Here is a 25,143-nt window from a genome sequence, read left to right on the forward strand (position 1 = left end):
ATTTATTCAGGTTGCCATGCACCTCACTGCTGAAATTCCCAACTAGTTAGGTGTAAAGCTGGTGTAAGGTCGGTCACGTTTAGGTGAACACATTCTGCATTAACTATGTACAGATGTGTGTATTTGTCTTGTGCCTAAACAGAATTATATAGAATTATAATGAACATTTAACTGCAATAATTTCAGGTGCATGATTTAATTTCATATTTTGATTATACTCATAACCCTTAATAGTAGATTGCAGCAGTACCCATTACCCTTAAGTAGTGTGTGTACAAGTTTGGATGTCAAGGTAGTAATGTGTAGCTGGTACAATTTTTGTTTGGGTCATATTTTCCTACCATCGTGTCTTTGACTTTTGGCATCCACCATCACAGGCAGTCTGCTGGTTTTGGGCCCTGATTCAAAGCCACAACCAGCAGATCGGTGGGCATATCCAACATAAACATCCTGCCTTGATTCCATACCATCATCTCAAGCCAAAGAAGACTCAAGATCAACACACCTGTGCGAACATGGAAAAAGTTTTGAGAGTTGATTTTCAGTCAATTCCAGGTAATCCAGTATGCAAAGTTGATACTTTAAGGTGCCAAGGGTGTGACTGTTAGAATTGTTTACTGATATTATAATCTAATGTAGATTTGAATTTGTGTCATGAATTGGTCAGTGGTGGTATGTGTTTTTAGCTTTTGTTAAAATGCTTGCTCAATTTATTTATACATAAATAATAAACATTAAAATAATGGAAATATTACTATAAATTAAAACATTGTTATTCATTGTGTTTTCTTTGTTGTGATTTTTTTTTTTTTTTTTTATACAATTGCTATGCTATTGCATTATTTTCAACAAAGATTCATAGGATTTTATGCAATACTTTTGCATGTGATGTGGTGCACTCTAGTGGACAAAATGAAGTTTTTTGTGGGGAGTTCGGTGGATTGGGAGTGTGGGAGAATAAGTCACCCTTGTAATCACTCAAGCCCTTAACAGACCTGCTTTGAGCTACCATTTACATGGAGATTGAGGTTTCGATTAGTCTTGACTTGGATTAATGTAAATCCAAAGGAAATTGGGTGCTAATTGGGTTAAAATAACCCCCCCAATTGTAAAGTATCAGGTGATTCAAGGAAGAACATGGAATGAATTAAGTGAATATCCTGCATTGGCTTTAAAGAGATTTGAGTTTATATATATATATATATATATATATATATATATATATAAGTTGAAGCATGTTCAGTAGCCTATCATTTAATTCCATGTTTGCTTTGGAATGCCATACTATATTATACATATTTTGTAAACTTTGTTAAAAAAAAGTGGATAAGATGCTTCAAACAAAGATGAATACTTTGGAAGAAAGATCGGAGAAGCCTTTTTTTTTACCAAGTATTTTGATTTTGGAGGTAGGAAACACTTATTGCCATTTTAGAGTATGGATTTTATAATTACGACGATAGGCTAGGCCTACTGCAAAACACACTTTTAAATGAAACAACTAAAAAAGAACAACTCATTTACGTCATGGTCTGTGAATGAACTAGTCCCTTGCACTTTTTTCCAAATGACTTAATATTACCATCTCATCAACCAAAATGGTATTTATGTGTTGTGGTCTGACAGGGTTCCAACTCAAAACTGTGAACCAGGATATGTTCATTAATTATTCTACCATGCATTGCCATTTCTTTGGCTCTTCTTTTGCACAGTCTTTAATTCTTTTTACCACTCCATTAGGCCTACTCACAAAAATCTGCTGACCCTGATCCTTTTTTTTGTTACAGTCTTACAAACAAACTTTTCACTTACTCCCAACATTTTACATAAAACAAACCGCCAACAAAAATACATGTAATAGCATATTTTCTGACCTTCCACAATTACATTGCCCTTTTACGTTGGTCGCCTGGCAGGCTAATGATGTTGCAGAAGTTGTCTCAGCATCTGTAACTTGCCAATAGGTGGTGGTAAAGGAACAAAAACGAGAGCTCTGCATTGAACTCTGTGTATGGAGTCTAGAGAACTTGAATTTTAGAACGAGGTATTATTCTTTACTGGTATTTATTGTTTTATGACTGTTTACAATGTATTGAGTGTTTATATATTTTTAATATCATGATTTCCTGTGGTGTTTTACATCACATATTATTTTAGTGCATTCATTTAATCATCTGTAAGAGGGACAAGTAGGCTATATTCAGTTTAATTCTTCATGTTTATTGTGTATTGGGATTGATTGTTTCGTTTTATCATCTGCTTTTTTAAAATTGGTTTCTTATAGAGCCATGAAATGTACGCCCATATGTCTGTTAATACGCACGGACCCCCGAGACCCCAAAAGAGCTGTGAACCAATCAGATTCTTAATACGGCGAGTCAGTGTTTGCCTGAGGTGCTTGTTGTCTCGCGTGACGCGTCTGGTGAAAAGAAGTTAATAGTGGATCAGCGTTTGTAAAGGCGACAGTTTGTTCAGAAACCTCAGAGGAGCAGGACGCGCGCGCACTAAAACAAACTCTGAGCATCCTCGCGCATGCGACTGTCAGGAGAAATCCGACTCTGAATCTTTTCCTCTCATTTTTGTCTCCCCAAAGATTTTACTTTTCCCCACAAGTGCCCGTGTTGACATTTCGAACCAATGTCTTGTCAATTTCCTTTAGCTCGTCGCTGATTTATTTTTCGGTCGAGGTTTTTTGTTGTTACTGAGGAGCAGTTGGAAATCTCAAGATGGACTTGAGACCTTCGCCGTTTTTTCTTGGTCTGATAATAGTTCTTAACGTTTTATCAGCAGCCCAGGACACAAATGAAGAAATCCCTGAAGGAGCGTCTACATTGGCGTTTGTGTTTGATGTCACAGGCTCCATGTACGATGATTTAGTGCAAGTTATTGAAGGAGCATCGAAGATTTTGGAAACATCCCTCAGCAGACCCCAGAGACATCTGTACAACTTCGCCTTGGTGCCTTTTCATGACCCAGGTATATCAAACGCAAATGACCTTTCGTTATTTTCCGTTATTTTTTGCCCTTTTGGACAAAATTCTCATTCGTAGCTACTTATTGTTAGGGCAGATAGGAAATCTTTGGCTTGATTAAGGATAACCTGTTTCTTTCTCCCTATAGAGAACTTAAAACAAATATAAATCATATAGCCTAGCCTACTGTGTTTTCCAGTAAAACATCTTCACATCAAACAAGATACATTTACTTGAAAAGCTCAGTTTCGTTATATATTAAGACTTGTTAGAGAGTAGGTATATTTAAATTTTTATTTCTTGTTTAAGCATAAATCTAATGCATTTTAGTTTGGTTTATTCTTTAAACAAGAAAAATAATAATTTTGATGATGAAGTAGAAAATAACTACATATTCTCTAAAAATAAAGTATTGTGCTACACAACTGCTTGTCAAGTAAATGTATCTTGTTTTAAGGATGTTTACATATGTAGCTCGTCTAAAAGAGGGACTTGTTGCCAGAAACATGACAAATCTGTTAGTTTGCTGAGAGTTGCTTCATGCTGGAGTATCTCACACCTACAGGAGGTATCAAAGCATTGTTTGTAGTGCACAGATGTTCTCTGTGCTGAATTCACTGTCATTATCATTCCATCTATCCAGGCGGAACGACCTTGGAAGCATCTGAAAACTTGCTAGTGCAGTCACACTTTAATGACTGTACAGGACAGTTAAATACTCTAATAGTTGTAATAATTAGGTATTTTCTGAGTAGAGAGGCATGGGTTACGATTCAATATGTTGCATGCACATTTGATTTGCTTTTTATGCGTAATTCAACTTCTGAAAATGGTGCTCTTTGTCATATGAACAGAGGAGATGGATGTGTTTTGGCTTTGTAATTAGTTCAAGTACAAAGGCAAGTTCACTTCTCTAATCTAACAAAGTCTAAAAGAGAAAATGGCATGATAAAATTGCTGGGTAGGTAACATCTTGTGGTTAATATGGTACTAAGGATACAAAACGATATATCTAGACTCTCCAAACGCCTTCGAAGAGTGAGAGAGAGTCTCAAAAGAAAGTATTGTCTCAAGAGATGTAAAGCCTCCCCCTTCTTCGTTCCAACCTGAATCTGACCTAATGTGTCCAAATGCAGCATGCCAAATACATTTTCCATCCACTCCTTGGGGCGCTCAGGAATTTCTTTCAAGATGCACTCTGTATCTGGTTATTGCTTGAATGCGCTGTCCACTGTAACTAAACCGAAAGATTTGCAACACAAAAGAAGTCTCTTAGAGAGGCAGAGGGAGCATAAGATTGCCTGTTCCTTCGCAAAATCAGTAAATCAGTATTCCAGATGTGTGCAATCATGTACTGAAATCAGGCTGTCGTCTGTTTGTTTGCATTATTGTAGATCGTTTTATGAAGCCATGCAGATGATGGGTGATGCGGCCAAAGGAGTGGAATATGCATTATTTAGACAACACATAACATGAGCAGCTTGTTTGTCAAGAAATTGTCAATCTGCGAGTTACTTTCTGGATAGTGTCCATGTTTTTTATTGCATAAATCAAAAAACAACCCTGCTCCCAGGATAGGAAGGTTTGGATCAAACTCTGTTGTTGACTGCTGGTTCTGTGTATAGCCTAGATTTTAATGTATTTAAATTAATAAGGTCATTTAGCACATTTGCCTTCAGATTTAGCCACAATTCTCAAGGACTTTCAGTAGTAAATTAATATCTATCCAACCACCAATTATTTGCCATGGATTAGAATGGTAAGGAAAAAGCCTAGTTGAGTTGTCCTACCTGTTAGTCAGACATGTGGGTCCATTTTTGGGTTTGTTTGATTAACCATCCAACCCAAGTAAACATATTGGTTGGTTGATTGATTTATTCAGGCCATACTAAAGTATGTGTGGATAAAACTCATGCATAGACTGGGGCGGCAGTGGCTCAGTGGGTCATGTAGGTTGTCTACAAACCAGAAGTTTGGTGGTTCAATCCCCGGTTCCACCTGACCAAGTGTCGAGGTGTCCATGAGCAAGACACCTAACCCCAGCTGCTCCCGACGAGCTGGATGGCGCCTTGCATGGCTGACAATGAGTGGCAGAATGGGTGAATGTGAGGCAAAATGTAAAGCGCTTTGGTGGCCATTGGGTCTGTGAAAGCGCTATATAAATGCAGTCCATAGAGGGTAAAAAGCTTAATCCTCTAGTAACTCTCTTGACTATAACCTGGAAGAGGAAATAGAAAGTCCCTTGGGCACTGAATAAGGGTTAATAGTCAGTGGAGGTTTCAATGAGTTTCAGATGTCCAGAGATCTTTTAAAGAGCAGTTGGCCCATTGAGCAGTGTGTGGCCACAGGCTCCCTATGCTACTGCTTTCCTGAGAGTCCAGTGATGTACTTCCCACACACACATACTGTGCATTTATAAGTACACACACATATAGGCCTGTAAATATCGTTGTCATCTAGTTCATGTATTTAAATGTGTGATTTGGGGCCAAGATAACACTGTCGGTGACTTAATACTAAAACTATTTCTCACTCTTTTCAAGGTTTTGCATTTTCATTAGTACTTTTTAAATCATATTATTATGTGCACGCTTTGAATGTCCAAAGCTTCTGGACAAGCTTTAGGGAGCTGGAGAGTCAGATCAGAGACAATCAGGAAATTGTCTTAAAACTGTCAGGAAATGTCGTGACAAATAATATAACCTTCAGACAGAGAATAAGCAGAATTGGCATTCTTATGGGATCATTACTACAGACGCCAGGCTGAATTTTTCCAGGTTCCTGAAGATCCTAATGATGGCAGCTGGGTGGAGATGAATATCTGTCACCTGTCGCTTCCAAAGCAAATAGTTCCCATTGTTTTTCTGTAAAAATCAGCTGTTTTGGATTGAGCTTTATCTCACTATCTTTCTACATCACATCGCAAATAAAAATAGCTGAACTGACCAAATAGTTTGACTGCGTGCTTTGTGAATGAACACTCACATGCATGGGCTTAGCTTGTGGGGGGACCTGAAAGATTTTACACATTTTTTTAATTAATATTTTCAACTCAAATGTAATATACAAATAATGTAGATAGGGATGGGCGATATGGCCTAAAATCCATATTGCGATATACATTGCAGCCTCTTGCGATAACGATATATATCACGATATATAAATTATAATAGAACCATTTCAGAACAGGTTAGACAGACCATAAGGAAATAGTAGGGAGGTTAAGTGACTTTTGACTTCAAGTCATGATGCAAAGGTCCCCTTTGGTATGGAAGTACCTTAGGGCCATAGAAATAAATTTATCCTAAGACACAAGTGAGATCACATTTTGTATCTTATATACGCACATTTTTTAAAAATGGCCACCGACCATACTTGAGAGGCCCATATCTTTGCTTCTGTTATAGCTATAATGACACATTTGGTATCAACGGGTACATTTTTGTGGTCAAGGAGTCCAATAAAATAGGTTCCAAGACTAAAAAACAATAATGTTGTCCTTAACATGACAATTGGAGGTGAAGTATGCAATTTTTTTATTAAAAAACGCATGCCAAACACACAGTCCATTCACAACTTAATAATTTCTTCGTTTAGGTCTGCTTCGCATGCGCCCTTTACAGCACTGGCTGAAGACGTGGGTCCTGCGTCGAGCATGGGCATCCGGTCGTTTACGTCTCAAGGTAACTAAGAACTGTGTCACAGCTCTGGAGCCCTGGAAGGCGGTCGACTGGTATCAGACAGGTGTAAACCTGGAAGTAATCTCTAAACTGATAGTGGTTTCGACAGACGCCTCCAATTCGGGCTGGGGCGCCCTCTATGAGGGCAGACCGACTTTTGGCCTGTGGTCAAGCCAAGAAAAGAGCTTGCACATAAACTGTCTAGAGATGAAGGCGGTCGAGAACGCCTTGCGGTTCTTCCTTCCCCTTCTAAAGGGCCACCATGTCCTTGTCCGCACGGACAACATGTCAGTGGTTTCCTACATAAATCGCCAGGGCAGTCTGAGATCACGGAACCTTCATGCACTGGCAGAACGCATCCTTGTATGGGTTCAGCGCCCATCACTGGCCCAGCCCATCACTGGCGGCTGGGCCGCCCATCACTGGCCCAGCCGCCCTCTCTATGCTTTCCCTCCGATCATGCTGTTACCTCAGGTAATCAAGCCTATAAGGGAGAACGGTTCCTGTGTACTTCTAGTAGCTCCGTTCTGGCCGAACCAAGTTTGGTTTCCGGAGCTGATGCAGCTTCAGAGCTTGCCTCCGTGGCCTGTCCCGTTGAGGAGAGATCTCCTCTCACAGGCCGGGGGTACGATTTGGCACCCACGACCCGAGCTTTGGGCTCTGCATGTGTGGGCCATCAACGGGTACCCGTCAGTCTCCCCGACGGAGTGTTAAACACGATTACGCAAGCTAGAGCGCCCTCTACTAGACGGCCTTATGCTTCCAAGTGGTCAGTGTTCTCAGGTTGGTGCTCAGCTCGCAACCTGGATCCACAAGATTGTGGGGTGTTGGAGGTTCTCTCCTTCCTACAGGAGCTCTTGGATAAGGGTAGATCCCCATCCATGCTCAAGGTATATGTGGCGGCTATTGCTGCGTTTGTCAAACATTCGCATGGCCAGTCACTGGGTAGGAACGACCTTGTAGTCCGCTTCCTCAGGGGAGCTAGAAGGATGAACCCTCCTCGCCCCCCCTCGGACCTTTCCTTGGTCCTGGAGGCCATGAAGGGTGCCCCTTTCGAACCTCTACAGTCTGTGGACCTTAAGTATCTCTCATTGAAAACCGCCTGGTGGCTATCGCCTCAGTCAAGCGGGTGGGTGACTTACACGCACTTTCTGTTTGCGCGTCGTGCCTTGAGTTTGGGCCTAATGACTCCAAGGTCATCCTCAAACCAAGACATGATTATGTCCCCAAAGTACTTGCCACTCCTTTCAGAGCACAAGTCTCTGTGGATCTGACAGCGAGTCTGACATTCTCTCGTCACAGGCGATTTTTGAGATTCGCCTTCGAGGGCCAGGCATATCAATACACAGTCCTACCGTTCGGCCTGTCCCTGGCATCCTGTATATTATGATGTGCATGGACGCGGCTCTCGCGCCCCTGAAACTTCAGGGCATGCGAGCTTTGAACTATTTGGACGATCGGCTGATTCTAGCTCGATCTCATTCAGAGCTCATAGAACACAGGACCATATTACTCGAACACCTCGAGAATCTTGGTCTCACAGTCAATTGGGCGAAGAGCTCGATGTCCCCCAGCCAGGAAATATCCTTTCTGGGCACAGAGCTGAACTCGCTGTCAATGACAGCGCGACTATCGCCAGAGCGCATACTGAACATTGCGGCACTATAGTCCCGCTCAAGAGATTTCAGAAAATGCTGGGCCTTATGGCCTCATCATCATCAGTACTCCAGCTGGGTCTGCTGCGCATGCGCCCACTGCAGTGGTGGCTCAAGCTTGGGCCTCCGATCTGTTTCGCCTCAGGGTCAATCAGAAATGCGTCGCAGCTCTGAAACCTTGGAAGACGACCGACTGGTACTGGTACCACCGCCTCTTCAATCTGACATTCTCTCTTCGGATCTGACAGTGAGTCTGACGTGAATCTCCTTTGCCTGGTTAGGGCCCTTAGAATTTACGTGGAACGTTCGGCTGCTTTCAGACGGTCAGGACAGCTATTTGTTTCGTTTGGTGGCCGATCTAAAGGTCTAGCTGCCTCGAAACATAGCCTTTCCAGGTGGATAGTGGACGCTATCTCACTGGCTTATACATCCATTCCCAATGTCGGCTTTTTATATCCCCATATCATATGAACTCAGGGCGCTCGCCCTTGGGTCAGTGTTGTGGTAGATTTAGCACGCACAGCGTTTTAAAATTGGATTCCCGTAGCGTAAGCTAGCTTACGCAACACGAGAGTACTCTCGTAAGAGAACGTCACGGTTACTAACGTAACCTCGGTTCTCTCTAGAAGAGGGAATGAGTGTTGCGTAACCCTGCCGTGCTTGTGCTACCATCTGGTTTCGCTTCAGTCGATGAAAACCAAGGAGCATCTTATCGAGCTCTGGCTTATATAGGCATAAGCCATGCCCATTCGCCCACACGCCCACTCATTGGTGCTTATGTCACGAGCAGTGCCTCGATAGGTTGCAGCAGTTGCCGCATAGCATCCAATAGGCGCGCGAGCTGCCTCGCCTAGGTCTGCTAGCTGCAGCAAGTGTGTTTTAAATTAATACAAATTATAAGGATAATTTTTGGCTTCAGTATTCTCGAGAAAAGAGGTTTTCCCTCTAAGGTTTTTTTTCCATAGTCAACTAGCTAGCTATTTATTAGTTATCTAACATTAAAAACATTTTTCTATTTAATGAGAAAGTCATACGAACCTCAAAGTGTTAACCTGTCACCTCTGACCTTCAACAGCTGTCACAGCTCCTGGTGCAGATGGGATGTGTTGTTGCAGGAACTGATATGCTATAGGCTACTCCTGACTGGTCGAAATCTCATGCTACTTAGGACAAATGTATTGTACAGAAGTAGCTGCACTGCTTAAATACAAAATTAAAGTTTTTGAACGAAAAGATAAGTAAAGTCACTCTGATGACAATTTTTATGTGAAATGTGCATATTTACCCCCAATTGTCATGGTATGGGGAAAATGATTATTTTTTTAAACTTGAAACCAATTTTATTGGATTCCTTGACCCCAAAAATGTACACTTTGACACCAAATTTGTCATTATAGCGATAACAGAAGCAAAGATATGGGCTCTAGAGTATTTTCGGCGCATTGGCGGGCATTTTTGAAAAAACATGTTTATTTCTGATACAAAGTGTGATCTCACTTGTGTCTTGGGATAAATTTATTTGTATGACCCTAAGGTACTTCCATACCAAAGGAGACCTTTGCATCATGACTTGAAGTCAAAGGCCTATTTTTTGGGCTTAACCTCCCTACTAAAAGCCAAACTGCAAAATGTATTTGTTTTAAAAACATTTATTATGCAAAACTGTAATTATAGAACATAATGTTGCAGATGAATAAAATTCAAGTACACTAGGTGCAGAGACTTTAACAAAGAAAAAGCTTAAAGTATTGGGTTTATTTCCTGTAGTGCACGCCTGTTTCACACATACTCCGTGTGCAGTGCAGTGCGGTGGTGTGCGGCACAGGAGCAGCACGCGCTATTGTGCTTTCACATATGGTGCGTTTGCAGTGCGCAACTGATCTACGGCTGTACGACAAACAACATTAATCCTCTATTTTTTATTTCAAATCACTATTTATATTATTAGTGTCTTTTATAAAATAATATAAAAGAGTTTCAGCATTGTGATTCTATTTGTACACAGACAGTAGGCTAGTAATACGCACTCTTTCACAAGACTTAGGCTATTCACGTTTAAATTTATAACACTTAAAAACGTATTATTACTTCTATATAGATTTATATATTAAGTTGCTCAAGCAAGTGGCAAAACATTTATACATTTATGTTAACATCGCAAACATTTTAAATTAAAACATACATAATTGACATAAACAGCTCTCTCATACCTTTTCTTTTGCATTTAAATCTTTTTTACAAGAAATATTGCAATCACAAAGAACTTGTTTCACGAAGAGACAAGTGCATCCATTATGTCGCGTTGTTGAGGTAATGTTACTGTGTAGTTTCCTTGCTTTAATTACCCCGAGCTTAAAGTTAAAAAGAAAATGATTGAAAAATAGTATATATTTTTTTTTTACTATATTAGTAAAAAGATTACTATATTTTCATATCAATCCGTGTTCATTTTGACCATGAACCATGCGCTGTCACTTTAATTCAGCACGTGCAGCACAGCAGAAATAGACTGTGTGGAAACGATCACTGCACTGCTGTATCCACACCGCTCCTGGAACGCATTGCCGCACCGCATCCGCGTGCAGGCCTGTTAACATGGGTACGGAAAAAATATATAGCCTACATATGCACTGCAAACGGAATATGTGTGAAACAGGCGTTAGCCAGAACTGTTGCCCATACAGAGTATAGTTTGCTGCTGCTCGTCGGACGGCTTAAATCCGAACCAATTGATGTTGCACCGGTTATTTTTACCAGCTCCTCCGTTTCGCTTTCAGCCATGTTTACTCAAGATGTCGAATACGATGATGCGTTGCAGCCGTTTGCAGCTCGTGGCTCTAAATTTTGCGGGTAGATTGCGTCAACATGCATTATCGCGATAGTGCAATATAATTAAAATCCATATCGTAGACCAATTTTGTATCGTTTATTTTGCATATCGTTTATATCGCCCATTACTAAATGTAGATTATAAATGGTTATTTTGTAATTACATTAATAAATCAAATCAACCCCTAATGCCTCCCCCAATCTAATTTGCGTAAGAAGCTGTTGCTTGACAAATCTGAATTTTGGCGGACAATAGCCTATGCCTATGCCTATGGTTTATACTGCTCTGTGGCGTGAATGGATATTCAGTAGTTTTTTTTAAATAACGTACAACAACTGCAGATAAATCTGGACCTAACCAAAATAAAGGCAGATGCCGATGCTGTGCTTGATGACTCAAGACCCAGACAATCTCATAAAGGTGATCCACAGGACACTCAGTCGTAGCAGCTTTTGCATTAATGTCAGGAAGAGGACCATTTACATCCAAATGTTATTTAATTCAAAAAGAACAAAACGTAAACATAGATTTTAGAATATAAACTGCTTCAGCGGCCATTTTCAGTAAGATTTAATAAATATGAAATGTTTGTGTGCCTGTTATTGTGCATTTAACTTTAATCATGCCCAACAGATATCTGTTTTAAATCACTCCTACTTTGAAATTCGGTTGACAAACATGTAGGATTATTTTCAATGTGTTTATTGCTAACCCTGCAAAAATAGATGTACTTCACGCATGCTGCGGCTCTACGTAATCAGTAAACCACTTAAATGGTACACGGAGTGTGAATTTATAAGTTTACTATAGAAAATGTAAAATGTATTTAAAAGTGTGACTGACTAAATCGACTGGCTTGGTGAACGACTTGACCCCCAAGCTCAAATGTCAAGCTACGCCTATGCTGACACATGCTTACAACTTGTTTATAATCACCTAAATAATTTTAAGGAGCATTGCAGCTCTCTTCACTCTGATTGGTCGCATCTGCTCCCTTTAGTTAGACCAGTTACGACTGTTTCAAAACGGGATAGGAGGAACATTGATGCGTGCAATGCTTTTAACATTTTCAAAGCTCATTCCTCAACTAAACAGCTCTTTGACCCTTTTGGTGCTCATCTTTAGAAGCATCCTTCATCTCGGAATACCCCTAGATTACAAGGGGATTGGCATGACCACAGCCCGTAATGATGCCATTAGGCAGGAATTTGTGACGCTGGGTGGGGTGGGTTAAATAGGGTTTCAGAATACGGTGGAGTATGGTGTAATTCTTCTGTTTCATCTCTTCAATGATGAGGAGAGAATAATATTACACTCTCTAATTTGAGAACAGTGCGTGCTCTGATTCCAGTGCCTCAGGTGTTACACAAGGAGCCATTTTCAAAAATGTGCTACTGTACCCAGTAGTTACTGTTAAACACTTAAAACTATTCAAACAACCTAATGTTTATATGGGGGCTTGACATATATCAAAAGGGGGGTTTTTTTATTCCGCAAGGACACATTAAATTGATCAAAAGTGACTGTAAAAACATTTAAAATGTAGTAACTGTAAAGCACTTAAAACTATTATTATTTTAAATTGTAATAATATTTCACAATAGTACTGCATTTATGATTAAATAAATGCAGCCTTGGTGAGCATAAGAGACTTCTTTCAAAAATATTAAAAAAATCTTACTGACCACCACAAACTTTTGAACGGTAGTAAACTACAAGTATTATGAAATATTTGCTGCAATTCTTGGGATTCCAGCTAGATTGTGACTATCTATTTGACCGTTGATTGCGCTTTCTTTTGTTTTGATTGGACACGGAGAGATTCTGTGACCTTTTGTGACTGGTGCCGTGCAAATGTCGAAGTCTGCCGGGATGTTGAACTTGAGATGAGTTTGGAATGAAAGATGAAAGGGCAAAAGACAACATTTGGCCTGAGTATGATTTTCAGATGTTTGAAAGACAAACATGGATACCATTAGAGCATAATTGCATTAGAAGCTGCTATAAGTCGGTGGAAAATTATAGGTGCTTTTTAGATGTTGAGAAGTTTCACTTGCTTCAGGCCAAATAGTTGCTTAGTCAAAATACACACAGTTCACAAAGTTGATTTATGGATGAAATTGGGGATGTTATATATGATTTGACTCTGACAGATATGTTTGGCTCAATTATGCCAATTTCTTAGTTCTACTGTTAGTGGTGCTACTGAGTCTGAGCATGAGTCTTAAGGCATCATAATCTACCAGGTGTTTTAATTGAAAGTTTAGATGTTTAAGTAGATTATATTACTATTAAATATCAAAGTTTGAGGAATCTTAAAAGTTATTTTGTCAATTGTAGTTTTAAAAATGCATCTCTGAGACCTACAGTACAACATAAATTGTCTTCCAGGTCTAAACTGGTAGATCTACATTACATAGAGTTCGATTCCTGAGATCTGGAGAGAAGAATCAAGGCAACATTAACATACATTAGCATTAGCAAAAATGTATGGCAGGACTTGATTTTGTCCATGGGGAAATGATTGGATCATTGTATCATTGTGGTTTGCTATTGCTGTGATCTCATGTGAGTGACCTTGGGTTGTCCTGCCCTCGTGCCAGTAAACACGTCATCAGAGAAGAGAAAAGATGAACTAACCAAGAAGGAGGGGAAGTTATTTTGATAAAAAATTATGAGGAGATATGAATTAAAAAAAAAGAATGATGTGCACATTGTGCACGGATAAGTCATTTATAATATATACTGCAATATTCCATTAAAAAATAAGAATTGTCAATTGTGATTTCATAGTGACTTTAAGGGGTGTTTATCTATAGCATATGGCCTCAACACATTATCTTATGAATAGCGCACTCTGCGAGTGGGTGTGAACAAATTAACGATAATGAGCTGAGACAGGAGAAACTGTACTTCTCTTTAGTTTCAGACAGATTACATTGCAGGAGAATATTTGTTTTAAATGTGAATTGTTTTATTTAAAAGTAGAAATTTAAAGCGTTCTTTAGACGTATGTTTCATGTTTGTGTGATAAGTATTAGCGGAGTTTCCGTTCATTTTCCAGACATGTTTCAGAAAGATTTTTGCGGAGACAGAGTGAGCTGAAAGCGCACCCTGTTTATTTTATTTATTTAAAAAAAAACACAAGGTTTTGATGTTAATGTGAGTTTACACAAAAAAAGAAGACCCTCTATATTCTATAGTTTATAATCATGTATTGATTTTATTTATATGACCATAAATGACGGAGTATTTTAAGTCTATGTTGCTGCTATGTGAAAAAAAAACAGCAAAACGCGCGGGCGCGTTCTTGGTCCCCAGAGGGTTAAAGGGAACACCACTGATCTGACAGTCCTGGGGCCTCGTATATAAAAATTGTGTGCACACAATGTATGCAATTCTATGTCAAAAATTTCTCAAAACACGCTAGGCTCTAAGGAGTTGATTACTTAGCACTTCACAACTGTTTATTATGATAAAAATTTGACTCTTTTTTCAGTTTTTTGCTCTGACTGGGTGACTCATTTGGTTTGTATTAATGGAGTCTGTTTGTGCCAACCCTTTTAGTGTTTAGTGACATGATTTTGGATAATGTGAGTCTATATTTATCTATTCAAAATAATAACAGGTTTTTTTTTTATCAAGCATGTGAAATGGGTACATTTTTGTTTGAAATGAAGCATGTGGCATGCTTCTCTTCTGTCGTCAGAGCTCTCTTAAGGGATTAGTTTACCCCAAAAAGAAAATTCTGTCAGTAGGCTAATTACTCACCCTGATGTCTTTCCAAACCCGTAAGACTTTCTTTCATCTTCGGAACACAAATGAAGATATGTTTTATGAAATCTGAGAGCTTTCTGTCCCTCCATTGGGAGCAACGCAACTACCACTTTCAAGGTTAAGAACGATAGGAAAGACATCATTAAAGTAATCCATGTGACTTCAGTGGTTTAACCTCAAATTTGTGAAGCGACGCAAATGCTTTGTTTGCACAAAAAAACATTCTGATAGGGTTTTAAATTTATTTTGTTTCACGATTATTAGCATACTGCGGGATGTTGGTGATTTCATGTACTGATTTGGATGGGATTAGAATCTCTGTAATTAACGGTATTACTAGTGGTTGACCAGAACTCGCAGATACAATTTTCCTGCTGCTCTATATGCTGCCAAGTCATACTTATGTCATAGTCCCTCTGTACTGTATGTAAAATTAATGTTGCTCTAAGATATCGGAATCAGCATAGGCTATCAAAATACCTATACCAGTTGACCACTTTTTACTATGGGAGTATGGATGTATACATAAAAAAAAAAAACATTGAAATGATCAAGTCCTGTACATAAGATAAAATTATACAATTATGAATATAATTAAGGGAGGAATTGATTAAGATGAAGATTATACCTGATGGTGCAACAACAGTGGTCATTCTGAGCAGCCTGTGATTAGGTTATTGATTTAATTGACTGTTTTCATTGGATGTAATTGTGAAGCCAGCAGTAACTGTCACCAAATATCTTTGTTTTTATTTTTTTAACCCAGACATTTTGGGGAAATGTCCAAATCCATAATGAGATGGAACAAGACATTTAGCTTTAGTTACAGATTGACAAAGGTCAAAATAAATGAGAAGTGAAAAAATTATACACACAATCACAGACCTTCCTAAATCCGACCGGAGTTAGATTTCTCAGAGGAGCTTTAAATTAGTTGAAAATCAGTACCTAATTTGTTTAGTAAATGAGGCTGTGTGAGGAAAAACACTGACATGTTCCAATTTGGAATTAAGCATATTGAGCGTCAGCGTCAGTTCTGGCAGGCCAGGTAGTCAAGCAGCTGCTTATGCTATTTGCTATCAACACTGTCCCGTCAGCTGATCTGCTCCAGCTGAGCTGCATTAGCTGGTTAACTCCCCTCGCTGCTCAATGGCCAAGCTCAAACAAGGCGCCCTATTTAAAGCTCATTCACCTTGCTCATACATGCTTGCTGCTCGCTCTGCTGGCTCGCTGCTCGCTTCTGCTGGCTCGCTGCTCGCTTCTGATGCCCGCCACCTCCCCAGCTCCTCCTCATGCATAACGTGGCATTTGCTATGTCATGTTGCTGCTCTGTTCACAGGGGGATATTTTAGCTCTCACAGTCTAAAACTGTGTGAGCATTCCCTAATGCTGCTGCTGCTGTCCTCTGACTCTCTGCTATTTCATGGTGCTCATGAAAGGTCAGAGGACTCCCTGAACAGAGCCATACCGCCAAATTTCAATTCAGGAACATCAACCTGTTTGCAATCTATTCAAATAATTCTAATTATTTTGTCTGTGTGTTCTTGACTTAATGGACCTGACAGAAGTATGTTAAAGGCTCATTTACCTGACATCCTCCTCAAGGGAAAACTTGTCTCATCCGAATGAGGTCCAGCTTTATACTGCATCTGACATGACATGGTAGTTTACAAAAGACAACAGCTGAAGTGCTGTCAAGAAGTGACACCTTCTTGTTTCAAAATGTAAAAAATATAAATTAATAATAATATATTTGTTTTTACATTATTAAAATGTCTAGTATTCCTAGAAAAACATTTTGAAAGATTGGAAGTAGCAAGAGATTTCTTCTTAATGATTTTCTGTCCTTTTCATGGATTTGATTAGCTTTCATGTCTTTTTTCATCTCTCCCCTGCTCTCGACCCCTGATTTGCATTCCTTTCTGGGTCTGTCTATTCCTGTCTTTCTTCATCCCTCTCTGTCTTCCCATTTTTTTTCTCCCAGGGGAGTCGCCGTCTCACTGCCGAAACATTTCCTGAGCGGCTGAAAAAACGCCACTCAGCTCCCAGCTGGCATGTCAGCATCTGCTGTGTCTGTATCATGATCTCTGGTCTGACTTTTGGTTTTACAGAGCAAGCGATGGAGACCTTCTGACCATCAGTTTAGGCTTTTCTTTAGAGGCCAACCTGCTGAAAGTTTTGTGGTGTGAGGATGAGAGAAGTGTGAGGAAATGGATGGTTAGACGGAGTCCTCTCTGGGTTTGTGGTTTTGAGTGAGTGGAGCATGTGTGTGGTCGAAGGTGCCAGTGATGCGGCCAATGGGGCCAGGTCTTTGTCTATAAGATATCTGACACAATGAAACAAATGTACTTTACATGAGAGCAACATTTGTTGTGAGTTTATGCACATTACATCATATGAAGTGGTTCAACAATATTTTGTTTTTGTTTTTTTGTTAGTCCTTTTGGGCTCATATGAATATTGACAAATGCTTTGCACCAATTTACAGTTGGTTTCCATTACACTTGCCATTGCCATTAACAAGCTCATACTGTACCAAAACTGGATCAATTTTTGCTGTAAAACCGATGATATATAATGCAAATGCGAGTGATTTGTTTGTTACATTCATCCTGTTCAAGCTGATGATGCCAATACAATTGGGACAGCCTAGCTTTTCAAAGCTCTCGCATTTTTAACAAAACTTTGTGCAGCTATGTTATCCAGATATATATCATTACTTTGGTCACAATTGTAAACCAACAGTGTTTGCATCTTACAATTCAGTTAAGTCCATTTATGTCATGAGAAAGTTATGCAACCAGTGATTTGGCAAGGCTTAAAAACAAATGTGCATCAACCACCACTCTATATGTTAGGGCCAGCAGTCTTACATTGCAGCCAATGTTTCTGCTTTTTAAATTATTGTATGTTGAGAGTAATAGAAGCCACATGTTATGTAGATACCATTCATATGTTGCTGAGATGAGCTGATTTATAGTGAAGCATTGCTCAAGAAAAGGACCAAGAAACTATTATTAACTTTTTTGAACATGGTATGACATAAACTGTGTGTAAAGTTTACTCTCCTCCTATAACTTATTTTAACTCTTCTAAATATGGGTTAAATATTGAGTCAAATCTTGAGTAAAAAGTCAAATAAGAGACTTTTAGACAGCCGGACTTGTCCTAAGGGCTTAGCTCTTACGCTCACTGTCAATAAACCTTCTGATTATCCAGCAGCAGTGCATGTTGGGAAGAACATTTTGCTCAATGTACCTTTCCCACTTGTGTGAGGTTTACTTGTGCATTTTAAAGACATATCCCTTAGTTTGTTATTGAGGTAGAAAGACAAAGAAATCATCCTTCAGAAATCATTCTAATATGCTGATTTGGTGTTTAAGAAACATTTCTTATCATTATCAAGGTTGAAAACTGTTGTGCTGCTTAAGATTTTGTGGAAACGGTGATAAAAAAAAATCATGATTCTTTGAATAGAAGGTTAAAAAGAACAGCATTTATTTCAAATAGAAATCTTTTGTAACATTATAAATGTCTTTACTGTCAGTTTTGATCAACTTAATCCTTGTTAAATAAAAGTATTAATTTCCTAAAAAATCTTATTCATCTCAAGCTTTTGAAAGGTAGTATATCAATTGAAAGCGACTTTTTAAAAATGCTTTTGCAGTTCCTCAGTTGGAACACAATAGAATTAAAGTAGATTTGTGTATTTTCTGAACACATTTTGTGGTGCTTGCCCATGTATAACTTGCCACGATTCTAGGGTATTGTAAGTTGTTCTTTGTGGTTGCCAGGGTGTTTTGGGTGGCTGCTAGGTGGTTGTTTACTGAACCAAATTGACAAAAGAGCCCACCTCCCAACTCTCTGTGAAAAGTCTCCTACACATGTCTCCTTCAATGCAAGTTTTTTGGATAACTTTTTTTACTTCAGAAATCTTGTCCCTCATATATTCCCCCCTCATCTTGTATATAGGTGTATAATGGCTGATTACGTACTTTGGGGGGAATAATGGCTTTTGTACGGTGGCCGAGAGAGCTCAACGCGCTGTAAATGAAGAAAACACATGCAAATAGAAAAACACCTGCAAATTAAGAAAACATCTTCATCAGTTTCACAACACATGTGTGCTCCAAATACTCACAACACATCCAAATACAGAAACGCGCTGCAAAAGTTCACAACACAACTTGTTTTTTGTTGTGCTGGCAGCAGCTGCAGTCACATACTGAAGGAAAAATCTTGACCTGTTTCGACAGTTTTATGGGGTGCTTTCGCATCAACAGCCATTCTAAGGTGTCAATCAAGTTTTGGACTCTCCTCCAGAGAGCTCCTACTGGAAACCCTAAGCCTTCCTTAGCCAATGACATACACCCAAGTCCAAACCAATCATGCTACGGGCCTAAATTAGAAACAGATTGGTTTTTAGACCCCTGAATCAAGTGTAGTCCTTGCATTCTGAAGTTGTCATCAATAGCTTGCTTCTGTTCTATATCATTAACACATAATTTGTAAATATCTTATGTGAAGGCTTTAGTGTCAGCTAAATTGCTTTTATTTTTTTTTGTCTCCATACTCCATGCTTCAGCATGTATGAATCACTCTAGGGTTTGGAGTTTTGTGATTTTGTCCTGAACACTGGTTGTGGTGATGTGGAGGCAATCCCGGCGCAGATTGAACTGTTCCTTTTCATCTGTCATCTTTTTTTCTTCCTTTCTTACAAAGGCTTACTGTTTTGGTAGTTTCCTGGCAAGATGCTGAATATTTGCTGTCAGCTGATGTTTTTAAACATTTTATAACTGTTATTTCCTTCACATGTTTAACAGTACATGATGTCAATTCTGTTAGTAATTAGTGTATTCATTATGTTATTTTTGGACTCGATTGCTGACTCATGTAACTACAATTTATAAATATAGCCGCAAGCAGAAATCATCGGGGTCCACGCACCAATAGCCCATGTGAATGATTAGAGATCCAATTGAATGGGTTTGATCAAAATAGATGTGGTGTATGTGTGGACTCATATTCAACATTTAAATTTAGATGAAATACTTGGACAGGAGCACAGGACAATTTTAAATGAATGTGAAGATTTGCAGCTCAAAACTTTTTTTTATCTGAAGCATTTATCTCAAGGCACTTTATTATTATAATTATTATTATTGTGACAAAGACATAAAATGGTCTTTTCATTTTAAATGGACAGCAGTATACAAATTATACAGTTATACAAATGAATTAGATCTATGAATCTATTTCCAATCAGAGGGATGGAAACTGATAGAAAAACATTAGGCTTAAAAGAGTCCTTATCCTGTGTTTTCACACAATGTACAAATATATTGATTTTCATAACAGTAGGCCGTTCAGATTTGCTGTTAGCCGCTGAAATTTGATTCGCTGCTGGATACCCCCTATTGGCGGAATTTTACAAAACTGTGTGTGTGTCCTCGAATGTCCTGTTTTCTTTGTGTGTCAAGTTTTGTTAAGCTTGGATATTGCGTTCAGCAGCCGATTAATTAACTTCTACTTCAGTTAATCAAAGTTCTTTTGATACATTTTTGCCAGCACTGTCCCTAGCTGCTGTGTGCCTATTTTTGGCGAAGATCAGACTAACGGCCTAGGGGGAATTTGAAAAAGTAGATTTTTAAGAAAATCTAAAATGGTGGGACAATTTTATAGGCAGAAATGAAATCGAGGATTTTCATCTTGTCGGGTTGGACTGAATGGTTCAGGGGAAATAATAATTTTATTTGTAGCCATTAGGGTTCTAAAGATATGATCCAAAAAAATAAATACATAAATATGGTCATCAAATGTCTCATCTTGGATCTACCAACAAAATGAGATGTAAAGGAAATTGCTACAGAAAGACTTCTATCTGAACATTTAAAAAAAGAGAGGATGATCTCATAAAAGTGCCACAGCATCTACATTGTCATTGTGGTCAGTGCCCCTTAATAAATGCAACATGTTTATCCCTGGAGCATAAACAGCATCTGATGCTCTTAATCATTCCATTTCATAGGGCCCAATGAGTTTGATTCAGATTCTTCTGATTGCTGGAATAAAAGAGATGAAAACAAATGTTCAGGGCTGTTAATATGATTGCTTCCACAACTATATAAACTCTCTGGTCTTTGGCAGGAGAGATGTGGTGGAGGGTTAGTAACTCAACTTCCACAGTGGTTTCCCAGTCTCCATCCATCTCTTTTTAAGCGTTTTCCTTAATTTCTCATATAGACGGATATTTGGCCTTTAGTGAAGTAAACCTTTTATTTTTGAAAATTATATTGTAATAATAATAATAGAAGGCAGAGAGCATAGGGATAGCATTTCTAGGTTTGTTAGTTTAATAGCTTCTCTTTGTGAGGTTCTAGGTTCTCTTTGTGAGGTTCTCTGTCTGAGGTTAGATAGTTGCAGATTAGGCAATTCTGAAACTTCTGGAGTTTACAATGTTTTTGTGATTTTTTTTCTCAAAAGATCAAGGCAAATGTGATTCCTCAAACTATGACCACTTGAATGTTAAATGGTAACTGCAAACATGTCTCATGATGAGAAAATGCTTGGGCTGTTTATTTTAATGATCCAAACTGACCAAAAATCAAATAGCTTAAATATATCACTTTCTCTTTCTTTTTATTATGGTTAATTTCGGATCCCAGGTTCTATAAGGTTTTTCCTCTCTTTTATGCTCCATGATCTTAAATGCATAACTTTTGACCATCCTTCTCCTAAATGTCTTCCAAAACTAATTGTCATTAATTTTCCTTTTCAAAGGAAATGCAACTGGCATTTAAGAGCCCTCATAGCATGTTTCTTTTTTGTTTCCATGTACTTTTTGCCCAGGCTCCCCTTAACTGTGATGGTCAGAGGAGAGGTAAAAGAAGACCAGTGCCCAGGCTGCTAAGATAAAACTCTGTAATCGAGAGAAACGTCCCAGGACTGTGTAAACTTTTCCATTCATGAAAGCATTCACTTGAAAGGCAGTTCAGCATGCACAGCAGTCAAAATTACTATCCTGTTACTCTTAAACACGGCTTTGATCGCCTAAATGTTCTTTTTCTACACTTCAAGGGTTTCTCACACTGCCAAAATATGGTCGCTCTGAACCGATCTCTCTCTCGAGGGAGATTTTAGAGTTCTGCAAGCATTTGTTTATACAGTGTTTTTCTTTGTTCACCATAAACTAAAAGCAAACCATTGAAAACCAGTTATACATTTTTATTTGCTGAAGATGGTAATATATACAAAATAAAAATACACGTCAGAGATACTGAATACATCAAAAATATATTAGAGTCTCTCTTGCACAGCCCCTATAATTTTTGTGTCAAGAAATTTGTATTTTTTGGACTCTAATGCACTTTCTGACTTCTTCAACGTAAAATGCTTTTGAATTGATTTAAAAGGGATGTATTTGCTGAGTGGTTTGGGAAAAGCTTCCCTTTTATAGACTATTTGTTTGAAATTCTCCCTGCGTTTAACAAAATAATCATACTAATGTGACTATTTTGTGTTATTAAATATGTGCCTGATTGCAATGTGTATGAATGTTGTGTGTGATTTGTTAAGTTCAGTACAGGCTGTCGTCTTGGCACTACTATAGTTATTTTTTATGCTTCCTTGGGAAAAAACATGTTTAACAGTTTTACAGCTCATCAAACCTTGAACAAAGAAAGAAAGCTGGAAAGCAGAGACAACATGGCTTTAGAAACAGCACACAAAGTCATTGGCCTTGCACACTGACACAGGCAACCGCAGCACAATGACCTCACGCCAGACTCTCTCGGCCGCTGACAGAAGAGCATACCTGAGTTATAAGGTCTTTCCTATTATGAAGGAGAACAGCTGATGGGAACATAATAAGAACAGGCTGGTCTTTCAGAACAGAGCCACTGCCAGTTAGACCCAGCGGGGTTACCTACCACAGCATGCTACGCCAATTAATTCTATACTTGGACTGCACAATTAAATAAATTAAAATGTAACTAAGTGATATTGCCTTGTCCAATTATTAAACTATTAAAATGTACTCGCATAACAGTTTATCTGTGCCTTAGTCTGGCCTTTAAGCTCGTAATATGGGCACAAGCGACACAAACTCTGTGTAGTATGGTTTAAATAGACAAAATAGTGTTCTCTCTTTTGGCCACTATGTATGAGATTTCTCTGTCACTGCATCTTTGTGACCTTTCTAGGTCTCAGAAAACCTTCTGGCACTGAACAGGAAGCTCCCTGTCACCCCGGTTCAACTGTGACCCTTGATGCTAGACATCCGCCACTGGCTGCCAGCACAAATATTTAGCATCTGTGTGGACAAAACAGAACCCATTTTTATCTTTCGATCTATGAGGTCATTTGGCCATGATCCAGCAGCTTATTTTTGCCTCTAATAGCAATCATTGTGTTTCTGCAGAGATTGGACCAATTACAATAACAACAGATCCAAAGAAGTTCCAGGATGAGCTGCGGGAGCTTTACGTCCAGGTGAGTTCATGCACTTTGCTTTGGGATTGTTGACATGTTTGATCACAGCTCTATTTGAATCCATATTCAGTCCAATGAGCCTTAACTGCCAAATAAAGACTGCAAACATGTTGTACTGTAATCAATAGAGAATAGTGACTCTGCTGTTCAAAACTGATTTTTTTTTTTTTATAAGTATTGCACCCATGACATGGCATCTTTGGCTTGTATAATAGTATACAATAGTATGGGTTCATTCATTCAGTATATCTGGCAGGTACAATGATTTGAATGAGCACCTTTGTGATTTGTCAGCAATGTACTCTCCTCTCTTCTTTTCCACTGCTGGTACGGCTCAGTACGGTTCGGCTCGGCGCGGCACGGTTCGGCTCGCTTTGCTTTTCCACTGCGTGGTACGACTCGGCTCAGCACGGCACGGCTCGGTTCGCTTTAGCTCGGTTTGGTTTTCCACTGCAGTTAGAACCGCTTCAAAGTGGGTGGGATTATAGCAGTGCCCTCGGATTTCTGATTGCTTAAAAAACAAACAAACTTGGAGGCAAATACGCACCGGATGAAGAAGGGTTGGCTCTCAGTCTCCACAGTACATAAAATATTCATTTTATTTTATTTTATTTTTCGTGTTCGCATTTATTAGGAAAAAACAATGTTACGGACGTGAGCGCTCTGAAAGCGGCAATAAAAGATGCTTTAAAACTTTCACTTAGACATCCAACAGAAAGCACAAACCCTTTCTTTAACCTGAATTTCGTTTTGTATTAATTGTATCTTAATTTTAATCAATGTTTCATCAACCAATTGCCTGGATTTAATAAATAAGAAGTAGTAAATATAGCAGACGATAGATAGGAAACGGAGGCGCCGGCGTGTGATCTGTAGCTGGTCTCATAAATGAACCGAAACTCAGCATATAAGGTAGCCTACTTGCCTCACGTCTACTTTTAAACAGAACAATTCAAAACGAAAGAAAACAGACTACAGTGTTACATGTGTGTCCTGTGTTTCCCCCGTTCTTTGTGTATTTGGTTCAGTCCTGTTTCCAGTTTCCCGCTCCTCGTTAGTGTTTAGTTTATTCACCTGTGTCTAGTTCATTTGCCCCAGCTGTGCCTTGTTTCCCTAATCTGTTCTCTGTCTATGTAAACCCTGTGTTCTCCCTCACTCCTTGTCGGTTCTCGTTTATGTAACGTTTGTGTATGGTGTGTTGCTGTTTCCCGTGATCCTTGTTTTGTTTGAGTAAATTATATTTGAATTGGACCTGTTGACTGCTGCCTCTTCCTCTGCCTGCACCACACCCGTAACAGAAGAACCGACCAAGAAAAAGAGAAGAGAATGGATTTTGCAGCAGTAGAGATTCTGCTTCTCTCCCAGGAGGATCTGTCCCTCGAGGCCCACACACTGAGGTATTTGAACTTAGTACCATATGTTCATTATGATGACACCAGCCTCAGTGTGTTCTTCCGGGCAGGTCTCAATGCTGAGACCAAGGCACGCCTGCCCGGAGATGGGCCTCGGGGGAACTTTGTGAAGTATGTGCAGTGGGTGTTGAAGCATAATCGTGAGTCTCATCCTGCTGAGACTTGTTCACCGCTGGTCCCGTCCAGCATAGATCCAGAGCTTCCACCACTGATCCCGTCCAGCCCAGAGCAGCCTTCGCCGCTGGTTCCATCCAGCACCAGGCCCTCTACACCGCTGGTTCCGTCCAGCACCAAGCCCTCTTCGCTGCTGGTTCCGTCCAGCACCAA

At 39.2% G+C, this 25,143-nt stretch overlaps 1 protein-coding gene across 2 annotated transcripts in view; it reads left to right on the forward strand.

Annotated features, from left to right (window-relative positions):
- Positions 1-2,408: 2,408 nt before the first annotated feature.
- hmcn1 (hemicentin 1) overlaps positions 2,409-25,143 on the forward strand; it is a 122,999-nt gene continuing 100,264 nt past the window's right edge. For both annotated transcript variants that reach the window (XM_056269530.1, XM_056269531.1), the window contains exons 1-2: positions 2,409-2,976; positions 23,334-23,404. In XM_056269530.1, the coding sequence (XP_056125505.1) occupies positions 2,727-2,976; positions 23,334-23,404 (321 nt within the window). In that variant the 5' untranslated portion in view covers positions 2,409-2,726. The remainder of the gene's footprint in view (positions 2,977-23,333; positions 23,405-25,143) is intronic.

The sequence above is a fragment of the Rhinichthys klamathensis genome, unplaced genomic scaffold, assembly GCF_029890125.1.
Source record: "Rhinichthys klamathensis goyatoka isolate OS25496 unplaced genomic scaffold, OSU_Roscu_1.1 h1tg000281l_1, whole genome shotgun sequence".
In the NCBI taxonomy this organism is placed as follows: Eukaryota; Metazoa; Chordata; class Actinopteri; order Cypriniformes; family Leuciscidae; genus Rhinichthys; species Rhinichthys klamathensis.